At 45.4% G+C, this 12,039-nt stretch overlaps 1 protein-coding gene across 1 annotated transcript in view; it reads right to left on the bottom strand.

The window, feature by feature from the left end:
- LOC135547566 (microtubule-associated protein 2-like) overlaps window positions 1-12,039 on the bottom strand; it is a 164,178-nt gene that overhangs the window by 5,773 nt on the left and 146,366 nt on the right. The window contains exons 14-20 of the mRNA XM_064976680.1: window positions 11,778-11,963; window positions 8,891-9,056; window positions 8,200-8,256; window positions 7,409-7,575; window positions 7,039-7,185; window positions 4,554-4,709; window positions 3,701-3,793 (exon numbers count right to left, since the gene is read on the bottom strand). Of these exons, the coding sequence (XP_064832752.1) occupies window positions 3,701-3,793; window positions 4,554-4,709; window positions 7,039-7,185; window positions 7,409-7,575; window positions 8,200-8,256; window positions 8,891-9,056; window positions 11,778-11,963 (972 nt within the window). The remainder of the gene's footprint in view (window positions 1-3,700; window positions 3,794-4,553; window positions 4,710-7,038; window positions 7,186-7,408; window positions 7,576-8,199; window positions 8,257-8,890; window positions 9,057-11,777; window positions 11,964-12,039) is intronic.

Here is a 12,039-nt window from a genome sequence, read left to right as displayed (position 1 = left end):
GCAATTGAGATGACACGGTGACCTTCTTGCCTTATGTCTACAGCGGAGCAAGCGAGTTGTGATCCTCAAGAGTTAGGATAAACATAGATAGAAACTCAGCAAAAAAAGAAACGGCCCTTTTCAGGACCGTGTCGTTCAAAGATAATTAGTAAAAATCCAAATAACTTCACAGATATTCATGCAAAGGGTTTAAACACTGTTTCCCATGCTTGTTCAATGAACCATAAACAATTAATGAATATGCACCTGTGGAACGGTCGTTAAGACACAAACAGCTTACAGACGGTAGGCAATTAAGGTCACAGTTATTAAAACTTAGGACACTAAAGAGGCCTTTCTACTGACCCTGAAAAACACCAAAAGAAAGATGCCCAGGGTCCCTGCTCATCTGTGTGAACGTGCCTTAGGCATGCTGTAATGAGGCATGAGGACTGCAGATGTGGTCAGGGCAATAAATTGCAATGTCTGTACTGTGAGACGCCTAAGACAGCGCTATAGGGAGACAGGCCAGACAGCTGATTGTCCTCGCAGTGGCAGAACACGTGTAACAACACCTGCACAGGATTGGTACATCCGAGCATCACACCTGCGGGACAGGTGCAGGATGGCAACAACAACTGCCCGGGTTACACCAGGAACACACAATCCCTCCATCAGTGCTCAGACTATCCGACAATAGGCTGAGAGAGGCTCGACTGAGGGCTTGTAGGCCTGTTTTAAGGCAGGTCCTCAACAGAAATCACCGGAAACAACGTCGCCTATGGGCACAAACCCACCATCACTGGGCCAGACAGGCGTGGCAAAAAGTGCTATTTTTTTACCTTTATTTAACTAGGCAAGTGAGTTAAGAACAAATTCTTATTTTCAATGACAGCGTAGGAACAGTGGGTTAAGTGCCTCAGAAGCCAACCGACAGATTTTTACCTTGTCAAATGAGGGATTCGATCTTGCAACCTTTCACTTACTAGTCCAACGCTCTAACCACTAGGCTACCTGCCACGTCTTCACTGATGAGTTGCGGTTTTGTCTGACCAGGGGGGGATGGTCGGATTAGCGATAATTGTCAATTTGGAATGAGCATTACACCGAGGACTATACTGTGGAGCGGGATCAATTTGGAGGTGGAGGGTCAGTCATTGCCTGGGGCGGTGTGTCACAGCCTCATCAGACTGAGCTCGTTGTCATTGCAGGCAATCTCAACGCTGTGCGTTACAGGAAAGCCATCCTCCTCCCTATGTGGTACCCTTCCTGCAGGCTCATCCTGACATGACCCTACAGCATGACAATGTCACCAGCCATACTGCTCATTCTGCAAGACAGGAATGTCAGTGTTCTGCCATGACCAGCGAAGAGCCCGGAAGTCAATCCCATTGAGCACGTCTGGGACCTGTTGGATCAGAGGGTGAGGGCTTGGGCCATTCCCCACAGAAATGTCTGGGAACTTGCAGGTGACTTGGTGGAAGAGTGGGGTAATATCTCACAGCAAGAACTGGCAAATCTGGTGCAGTCCACGAGGAGACGCACTGCAGTACTTAATGCAGCTGGTGGCCACACCAGATACTGACTGTTACTTTTGATTTTGACCCCCCCTTTGTTCAGGGACACATTATTTCATTTCTGTTAGTCACATGTCTGTGGAACTTGTTCAGTTTATGTCTCAGTTGTTGAATCTTGTTATGTCCATACAAATATTTACACATGTTAAGTTTCCTGAAAATAAACGCAGTTGACAGTGAGAGGACATTTATTTTTTTGCTAAGTTTACAATGACTAGAACAGGGAAAGCCCCTCGGAGCACAGCAATTGACTTGAATGGGGATGGATCTAGTGAATCTAATGTATGTACTGCATGCCTGTCAACAGGGAGAGAGGGTGCTGAATCTGCCAGGACTACTCAGGCAGTCTTTTCCAGAGATTGTATCTTCTGTTCATCCCAAATGGCACCCTATTCCCTATATAGTACACTACTTTTGACCAGAGCCCTATGGGTCCTGGTCAAAAGTAGTGTACTATTTAGGGGAATAGGGTGCCAATCGGGATGCATCCATAGACTGTGAATATGGCATGTAAGCTAGAATGGCTAAGGGACAGGATTTCTTTCTAAAACAGTCACAGTGATTGGGCCAGGGCCTGCTGTAGCTGTAAGGAGACAAAGTAAGTTAGATTGAGACACAAACATAAAATAGCAGGATTGGTCGCGCTGCAAAGTATAAAACATCTTAATGCATTTATATCGCTAGACATGCAGGAAGTAGGGAAGAAAATCTAAAGGAAAGTCACAGGCCAGCAGATAGAGAGAAAGATAACCTGTGAGCAGTGGATTGGAGTGGTTTTAAGTGGTGAGAAAGAACAAAAGAATGAGAGAAAAAACAGAGCAAGAAGAGAGAGATAAGGCAGAGGTCATCTGGTTGGAGGTCACTGCTGGAGCTTCACAGAAAAACAACAAGTAGAAAACATTCTTCTTCCCACTGCATTACTCTCACAACAACACAAACATTTGGATAAATCCCCTCATGTTGTACTTCTCTATACACCATGTACAGTATGCTTATAACACACATACTTATACATATGCATATTCTCTATAAGCCTCCGCCATTTTAAGGCCACTACTGTGGAGAATAGTTGCTTTAATGCATCTCTATAGAACATGTTTGAAACATCCATGTTGTGTTCCATGTCATAACAGGTACAGAGGGGTACAAATGATTGTTTGAGTATGTGAACTCTGAATGGAAGATACATACAGTAGATGCACATGTGTTGTTGATAAACTGCATCAACACCATCATTGTTTTGTTGCATGTGAATATATATACTTCCATCATTAGAGTGGGTATATATTACAACTGAATGACGAACAAGAAGAGGAGACTTCAGCTTTGATCATCAGGCTGTTCAGATAAGATACTGAACCATACAGGAGGCAAAGTGCTCAGGAAAGGGAGTCTGTGATTTAAGTGTTTTTGGTTTTGTGCACATATTAATGGAACTGTACTCCCATTACAGTAGCTAGCTAGATGTGGTTCTGGGTTCCAAGATGAATGGAACTGAGCCTACAGTTCGCTCTTCAAGGGAGAGACAAGGATATATCTTCACTTATAGGCTAATTGGAGAGTTCTGTCATCATACCAAGGTGGGAGTTGGCACATCTCAGAGCTAGCTGCATTGTAATGGAAAGAGGGGGAGCAGATTGTGCATGTTGGCAGACAGGCTGAAGTAGGACTGGGGACTGGGGTTGGAGAGAAGGATAGGGGCAGGGGTGGAAGCAGGGTTTGAATAATACAATGACTTGATATTTAAATGTTATTGATATTTCAATTCTTATGGGGGGGACCCTGATTTACTATGGGGGTACCCAGTCCCCCCTGTAATTGGAACCCTGGCTGAGGGTAAGGGTGGCCCCTGTACGGACATGTGCTTGACGGGGTCACAGTCCACTTATCTCCCAATAGAGGGAGAGGTCTAGTACACACTCAGGCCGTACAACTGACACATTTTTGATGAGTTTGTCCGCACAACAATGTTTGCACAACAGTTGGTGCTAGGGGTGCAAAATTCTGGTAACTATCAGAATGTTGAAACCCTGCCGAGTGGTGTCTCCATAAGTACATCAGTTGTTCAACATGAGTGTGTAGCCTACTAGGCCAGAGAGAGGAGAAGGGAGAGAGGGAACAGAACGGTAGGTAGAGGTACATACATGGCCTCCACGAGGAGAATGCTTCATGTTATCCTTGGATCCGCATTTTGACTGTACGTGACTGAAGTCCAGCTTCTTGTTTAAAATCTGAATCTAGAGGAAATACAGAGATATAATGTGGCTATTTAAATGAGGATGAGGATGGATGCTAGACTTATGTGTTATGGAAGGGACGTATAGGCACAGCATTAAGAGGACAGACAGATAGCTATGTATGAAGGCAGGACAACTGTTGATGATGATCAGAGGAGAACTGGATGGAGATTCAGATTAAGGCTACATGTCTTAATAGTGATGATACAGTATGTCAGTAGATACAGAACACAGCAGGTAGGTGGAGTTCATGACCCTTTCTACCATTACATATAGGGCTGGTAGAACAGAGCATCATACAGTGACCTTTGGTAAATCAGAAACCAGAGTACTGTGAAATGAACTTCGGGTCAAAGGGGGACTTCATTTCCTGGAAAGATTTGACATGTCCCACTGGGCACATAAGTCAATTCAACGTCTATTCCACATTGGTTTAACGTAATTGAATTGAAATGACGTAGAAACAACATTGATTCAACCAGCGTGTGCCCAGTGGGGAGTTTGTGTTTGTCTCTTGTGTTTGACTATGTGTGTGTGTGTTTGACTGTGTGTGACTGTGTGTGTGTGTGTGTGTGTGTGTGTGTGTGTGTGTGTGTGTGTGTGTGTGTGTGTGTGTGTGTGTGTGTGTGTGTGTGTGTGTGTGTGTGTGTGTGTGTGTGTGTGTGTGTGTGTGTGTGTTTGACTGTGCGTCTGCGTGTGCGTGTGTGCACGTGTGTGTGTGTGAATAAGAGGGATCTTGGTAGATGAAGGTACTGTATACCAGTTGGTCTTTGGCTGGCATGGGGGCCCACGTCACACTGTGTGCAGCAGACAGATATAAGGAGAGAGAGACCAGGCGAAGGAGCAATCTCCAGATCCACGACGGGCTGCGTTTGGGCTCTGTTGTGGTGGCCGTTTGGCCCCTGCCTCTGTGTTGCTGATAGAAAAGCAGACACATTATTGTTCTAACTAGATAGGGAGTCACAGTGCTGTAGATGGGATACTGTATAGGTTTTGCTACTGCTACTGGGCTGGTTGGAAGTAGTGTCATGGGTTCTGCTATGCTTCAGGGCTGGGATACTGTAGGTCTGACTGGTCTGTGTCCCAAATAGCAACCTATTTCCTATATAAGCTCTGGTCAAAAGTAATGCATACCAATTGGGATGCACACGTGGTCTGCTACTGGGCTGGTTGGAAGTACTGTATAGGCTCTGCTATGCTACAGGACTGGGATACTACTGTAGGTCTGTTACTGCTACTGGCTGGTTGGTTGGAAGTACTGCATAGGTTCTGCGATGCTACAGGGCTGTGTATATGTATCAGGGCCTACTGAAGGCCCTAGAGCAGCCTGTAGGAGTAAATCCAAAATGGCACCCTATACCCTCTATAGTACACTACGTTTGACCAGTCTCAACAGGGCTCTGTTCAAAAGTGGTGCACTATATAGGAAACAGGGTGCCGTTTGAGATGCTGTCCTAGACAGCAGCACTGAGTCAAGTCTATGCTGGTCATTAGACCCGAAGCTATATGAAAGGTGTCTTTCAGTTGAATGAAGAAATAGCTTCATATACAATATATCTTTCCCCAAAACAGACTGCATAAAGATGGAAGTCTGTTAGAATCAGTCTGTTAGACTTAGGCACGTTCTGCATTCCAAATGGGCCCATAGGCTCTAGTCAAAAGTAGTGCACTATATAGGCAATAGGGTATCATTTGAGGTGCAAATATTGAGTGGTTGGGAGACTTACAGCCTGGCAGCTGTGGCAACCCCATGCCCAGACAGTCACCCCTGGTTATGGGTTTATATTGTCACTTCCTGTCACTGAGTACAGGGTTATGTTGTCACTTTCTGTTGGAACCCATGTCAGAGACACTTTCAGCCAGCCAGTCACCGGGGGGTTTAGTCTAGCTTGCCACGGTAATTATATAATCATGTAGCTGACGGTTATGGATGGAGACAGTCAGGAAAATAAAATAACTGCCATAACTGTAAAAAATAAATAAATGTAACTTTACCCAAAAGCAGCAAAGTAAAAGTATGTTTGGTTTACATCTGACAGCCGATATAAGGAGAGAGGAGGCAAAGACGACAGGACGGCTGTGCATTCAAAATAATGACACGTGAGGTTGAGTCCGTTTCTGCGGTAACATGGTCGCTCCTTGTTTTTAAGCGACGTAAGCCTATAGGCAACTGCACAACAATGATGTTGGATTCTCTCAGACATTTTGAAAGGCAAAAATGACTTAGGGCTCTCGAGTGGCGCAGTGGTCTAAGGCACTGCATCTCAGTGCTAGAGGCATCACTACAGACATCCAGGTCTCACAACCGGTGATGATTGGAGAGCGGCACAAAATTGGCCCGGTGTAGGCCGTCATTGTAAATAATGATTTGTTCTTAACTGACTTGCCTAATTAAATAAAGGTTAAATAAAAAATAAATTATGGGAGGGTCCTCTTCAGACAGTCAACTCTCATAACAAATCACTAGTTTGGGTAGACAGGACTTAAAACCCGGGCAAGAATTGTGCTCATATTTAGCTAATGCAATAATAGCTATGGCAGTGACATCACCGGTGACGTGCTTCCCATTTTTGACTCGTCCTCTCTATCCCAACTGATGCCAGAACTTGTACAGACGTTTTAGCTGGAGCATTGATACATTGCTGGAAGCAAACCATCTGTCTAGAGACACTACCTTGTTTCAGCATGGGGTTGTAGCAAATTAGCCTTTGGTTTCCTAGGCAACACATTCCATCTGGGAGGCTAGACAGGTAGAGGTGTTCCAGACTATTCTCTAGCATCGATGGTGAGCTACAGAGGTACCTGACAGAGAAAACACCCCCAAGCACTCATCCCTTTTCTGTCTCAGCCATTTGAAAAGCTCAGCTGCTACATCTAAATGGGACATTTCTCTCATTCCCCTCCTTTTAAAACCATGACCCAGCAAACAGAGACCAGACAGACAGACTGAGGGAGGACGGAGCTACAGTAACAAGGGAGCGACAGGCTATGAACATGAAGAGGAACACGAAAGACAGAGAGAGGGACAGAGGAGGGAGGAACAGGGTCTGAAAGGCTGGGAAGAAGCCCTGGAAAAGGAACTAGCAGATACAGCATCAGTCAAATACAATACAAGACTGAGGTAGAAAGGGAGGTAGAAACAGAGCATAAGGAAGGAAAACGAAGGGAGGTTAAATAAGGAGAAGGAAGAAAAGAGAGAGGGAGGGAGGGTGGATACATCAGGTAACCAAAGGAGGGGCACTAACCTGTCCCCCCTTGGGCTGGTACTTGATGTTGTCTGTGGAGCCGATCTTGGACTTGATGTTCTTGAGGTCGGGAAGGGGCTGGTTAAGGATGCGGAGCTGTTTGGGAGTGGTAGCAGGTGACTTGGGAGGGGTGCGGAGCAGAGCCACCTTGAATTCATGAATGAATGAATTGGGACCTGAATTGCCAAATTATAAATTGCTTCCATGATAAACTATGGTCTCATTAGGAAAATAGATGTCTCAGTATGATCTCCTGAATAAATAAATGCTAAATAATTCAAATAAAATACAAATCCATACAACACCATTGCTTCCTTCCCAGCTCTATTGGACCGGTTACCTAGGGTGCCATTTCAGAGGTAGACTATACCTTCTTGTCCTGCAGCAGGCTTCGAGAACGGGGTGTGCCAGGGGTGAGAGGGGTCCCAGGTGTGCGGCAGGAGTAGCTGTAGCTGGGAGGAGTCCCAGGGGAGATGGCTGTGGACCCTGAGGTGCGGGTTGTGGTGCACAGCGAACGGGAACGCATCGACTGTGTGCCTGGGTGTGGGGAGGTTACATAAAGGTTACAGAGGTCATATAGAGAGGTTACTCAAAGGTCAATCAGGTTGGACTACTCTATCCTGGTCCCAGATTTATTTGTGCGGTTTTGTGTTGTCTATGATCCATATGAGTTGGAAAGACAGCACAAACAGATCTGGGACCAGGCTTACATTACTGCACCAAACTATCGAAGTTGGTCAGATGAAGAGTGGATCAAAACAAACACAAATGTGATAAAACAATGTACTTAATAGAATGAAAGAGGTTAATGAAGCCCAAACTATAGGCTTACTACCATTGGGCACAAACGTCAATTCAATGTCTATTCCACTTTAGGTCAATGTAATTTCATTTAAATTACGTGGAAACAACATTGATTCAATCAGTGTGTGCCCAGTGGTTAACTACCAAGGATGAGACATTCCAACTAGTCATCTCTTACTAAAGATGTGATATTGAACACAGAGTTGAACTGGATGAGACTGGGTGAGACCATGTGAGACAAGATGAGAATAGCTGGGACACTGCAGGACTAGGTGAAAGCAGTTGGGATGAAGAGGGACCGAGTTAGACATGGATGAGACTGGATGGAACTGGATGAGATTGAGAGTTACTCTGTACCTGTCCAACTAGGGGCGCGTCCTGTCCTATGCTCTGCCCTGACCTCTGTACTGAATGCTAGAGGAGAGGATGAGCGGTAGAGGATTAAACAGAGAGAAAGATAGAGACAGAGAGACAGGGCGAGAGACAGAGAGAGAGATAGGGCGAGGGAGAGAGAGAGCGAAAGAGAGAGAGAGAGCGAAAGAGAGAGAGAGAGAGAGAGAGAGAGAGAGAGAGAGAGAGAGAGAGAGAGAGAGAGAAGACGAGAGAGAGGGCAAGAGAGAGAGAGAGAGGGAGGGAGAGAGGGCGAAACGAGAGAAGGCGAGAGAGAGAGAGAGAGAGAGAGAGAGAGAGAGAGAGAGGGATGGAGATAGGGAGAGAGAGGGCGAGAGGGAGGGAGAGAGAGAGAGAGGGAGAGAGAGAGGGCGAGAGGGAGGGAGAGAGAGAAGGAGGGAGAGAGAGAGAGAGAGGGCGAGAGGGAGGGAGAGAGAGAGGGAGGGAGAGAGAGAGGGAGAGAGAGAGGGAGAGAGAGAGGGAGAGAGGGCGAGGACGAGAGAAAGGTCAAGAGCAAAATCAAGAGAGGGAAAAAAAGGTGAGAGCCAGATCAAAAGAGAAAGAGAGAAGTAGAAAGAGAAAGAGAGAGTCAGAAAGAGAGATACCAGTGTATCAGGGTGAGGAGATTGTAGAGGAGGGCTCAGGAGAAGTGACTTACACGTGGGTCTACGGGGTGCGGTAGAGCCGGAGCTGGTGATAGAGGTGGAGCTCTCCTCCTGCTCATGTGGTTGGTGGTGGGTACGCCGGCTGAGGATAGAGGCAGGCCGCGGGACAGAGGCAGGCCGGGGCAGGGACGACCTTTTTGGGCTCTGCGAACCGCCATCCTGTCAGACACACACACACACAAGCAGGCAGGCAGGCACACACACACATACATGCAGGCAGGCACGCATGCAATGCACACACACACATTTAGCTTAGTACAGTAGTTACAGAAGTTAGCAGAGTGCCAAGCTTTATATATTCTTCTTTATACCCTGCCTTGAGAAAGTATTCATTGTTCTGTTACAGCCTGAATTGAAAAATGGATTAAACCAATTTTTTATTTACAAACAATACCCAATAATGACAAGTGAAAACATGTTTTAGATACTTTTGCAAATGTACAGATATATCTAACTTACATAAGTATTCACACCCAGTCAATACTTTGTAGAAGCACCTTTGGTCTGTATCAGCTTAATACATCTGGATTTGGGGATTTCTTTTCCCATTCTTCCTTGCAGATTTTCTCAAGCTCTGCTAAGTTAGATGGGGAGCGGCGGTGAACAGCAATCTTAAAGTCTTTACAAAGATTTTCAAGTCTGGGCTTTGGCAGGGCCACTCAAAGACTTTCACATTCTTGTTCTGAAGCCATTCCAGCGTTGCTTTGACTGTATATTTTGGGGTCACTATCCTGTTGGAACATAAATCTTCGCCCCTAGAGATGGTGTTAGACGGGTGATGAGCTATGCCTGGTTTTCCTCAGACATAGCACTTTGCATTCAGGCCAAAGAGTTCAATTTCGGTTTTATCAGACCACAGAATCTTTTGCGTGCCTTTTTGCAAACTCCAGACGCGCCTTTTTCTCAGGAGTGACTTCTGTCTAGCCACTCTCCCGTAAAGACTCTCCCGTAAAGACTCTCCCGTAAAGACTCTCCCGTAAAGACTCTCCCGTAAAGACTCTCCCGTAAAGACTCTCTCGTAAAGACTCTCCCGTAAAGACTCTCCCGTAAAGACTCTCCCGTAAAGACTCTCCCGTAAAGACTCTCTCGTAAAGACTCTCTCGTAAAGACTCTCCCGTAAAGACTCTCCCGTAAAGACTCTCCCGTAAAGACTCTCCCGTAAAGACTCTCCCGTAAAGACTCTCCCGTAAAGACCAGATTGGTGAAGTGCTGTAAAGACTGTTGTGCTTCTGGCAGGTTCTACCATCTCAGCCAAAGAACTCTGTAGTTCTGTCAGAGCGGTCACCTCCCTGACCAAGGTCCTTCTTGCTCAGTTGCTCAGTTTGGTCAGACGGCCAGTTCGAGTCTGGGTAGTTACGTATGTTTTCAATTTCCCAATGATGGAGAGCACTGTGCTCTTGGAAATGTTGGAGAGCACTTGCTCTTGGAACTCTCTTTAAAAGTGGTCACCAACCTTCTCTGAGTCAAGATCACTTTCTAAGTCACAATGCAAGTCAAGATCTACCGCTCAGATTTTAAGCTGAGTGAGATTAATCAATTGCATTTTTTTTACTGGACTGATTGCCTGCATCTGATCTTAAGTCTGAGGGGAGGGAGGGAGCAGCAGTGAGGCTGACTCACCATCCCTCTACTGAGAAAAGGGTATACAGTCTTCCAGCTGATGGCAAAACTCAAGTCGCACTGCATTATTTCTGCCTCATGCAACAATTCATTTTGTTCCTCCTATGACCAGAGGAAGTGATATTAATATTAAGAAAGACACAAGTCGCTAATAATAATAATAATGCAAGCTTATCGGAACACTTTGCTATGCTCATTCATTGCAGCTGGTTGTAGCGCAAGTGGAATTAGGGAGAACACACATTTTATGGCTTAGTAACAATTTAAACATGAACTTACTTATAAAACCAGCAGCTCTTTGCTGTATTCATTGAGTCTCTCTAGTCGTGGTTTCAAAAGTTGTGAAATCTCACAGTATCAACTTTGCTGTGCGTTCAAAGCTTATTTTTACAGTCTATGGCTCAAGGAAACTGCAGACACAGTGATCTGAGCTATCTGATTGGCCAGCTGTGGGCTACAGGTGCACTTGATTTGCTCTGCGGGCCTGTCGGGTAGGTGAAGTTCTACCATCAGACATTTAAAATGGTTCAAAATGGGAGCACTTTGCCTTCCTGGCACCAGGGCTGCTGAATCAAGTGCACCTACTGCCAACAACGTGAAAAAGAAATCATAAATAGGTTAGGTTTTCCACATTAATGTCTGTTTCGACTAGGAATGCCTTGGAGATGGACCAGTCTATCTCGATCGACCGGTTGGTGACCACTGCCCTATTAAAAGATTATACCCTTCCCCAGATATATGTATGCCTCATCCCAATTCTATCTTTGAGATCTACGGACAGTTCCTTGGACTTCATGCTATAGTTTCTGCTCTGACATCCACTGTCAACTTTGGTACCTTACATAGACAGGTGTGTTTCTTTGTCAAAAAAAGTATGTCAAAACATTTAAATTAGACCCAGGTGGACTCCAATCATGTTGTAGCGACATCTCAAGGATGTGTCATAGCAAGTGTCATAGCAAAGGGGTCTGAATCCTTATGTAAATTACATATCTGTATCTTTCAATTTCAATACATTTGCTACAATTTCTAAAAACATGTTTTCACTTTGTCATTATGGGGTATTGTGTGTAAATGGTTGAGACAAAATCATTTATTTAATCCATTTTGAATTCAGGCTTTAAGAAAATAGAATTTGAATAAATCAAGGGGTATGAATAGTATTTGAAGGCACTGTATATTGTTTATTGTTATATATTATTGTATTCATTTACATATGTGAGATCAGTTGATCAGTTCAGGGCCATATGCTAACCTTACCGCGTATATCAGTCTGGGTAGTGTGGTAGAGTCACGAGGCCCACCAGAGGAGGGGCGGGGCCTATCAAGCTCCACCTCCCCCAGCAAGTTCTTTTTAGTGTGGGAGGAGCAGGACGAGTTAGGGCGGGGGGGCAGGAGGGCGACCACTCGCGTTTTACAGGTGGGGATCTTTGTTAATGGTGGTGACTGAGTTACAGACAGACAGATGGGAAGAGATGGGTGAGAGAGGGGGGATATGTGTGTGAGAGATGGGTGAGAGAGG

The sequence above is a fragment of the Oncorhynchus masou genome, chromosome 10 (genome assembly GCF_036934945.1).
Source record: "Oncorhynchus masou masou isolate Uvic2021 chromosome 10, UVic_Omas_1.1, whole genome shotgun sequence".
Classification (NCBI taxonomy): Eukaryota; Metazoa; Chordata; class Actinopteri; order Salmoniformes; family Salmonidae; genus Oncorhynchus; species Oncorhynchus masou.
This window is presented reverse-complemented; position numbering and strand designations above follow the sequence as displayed.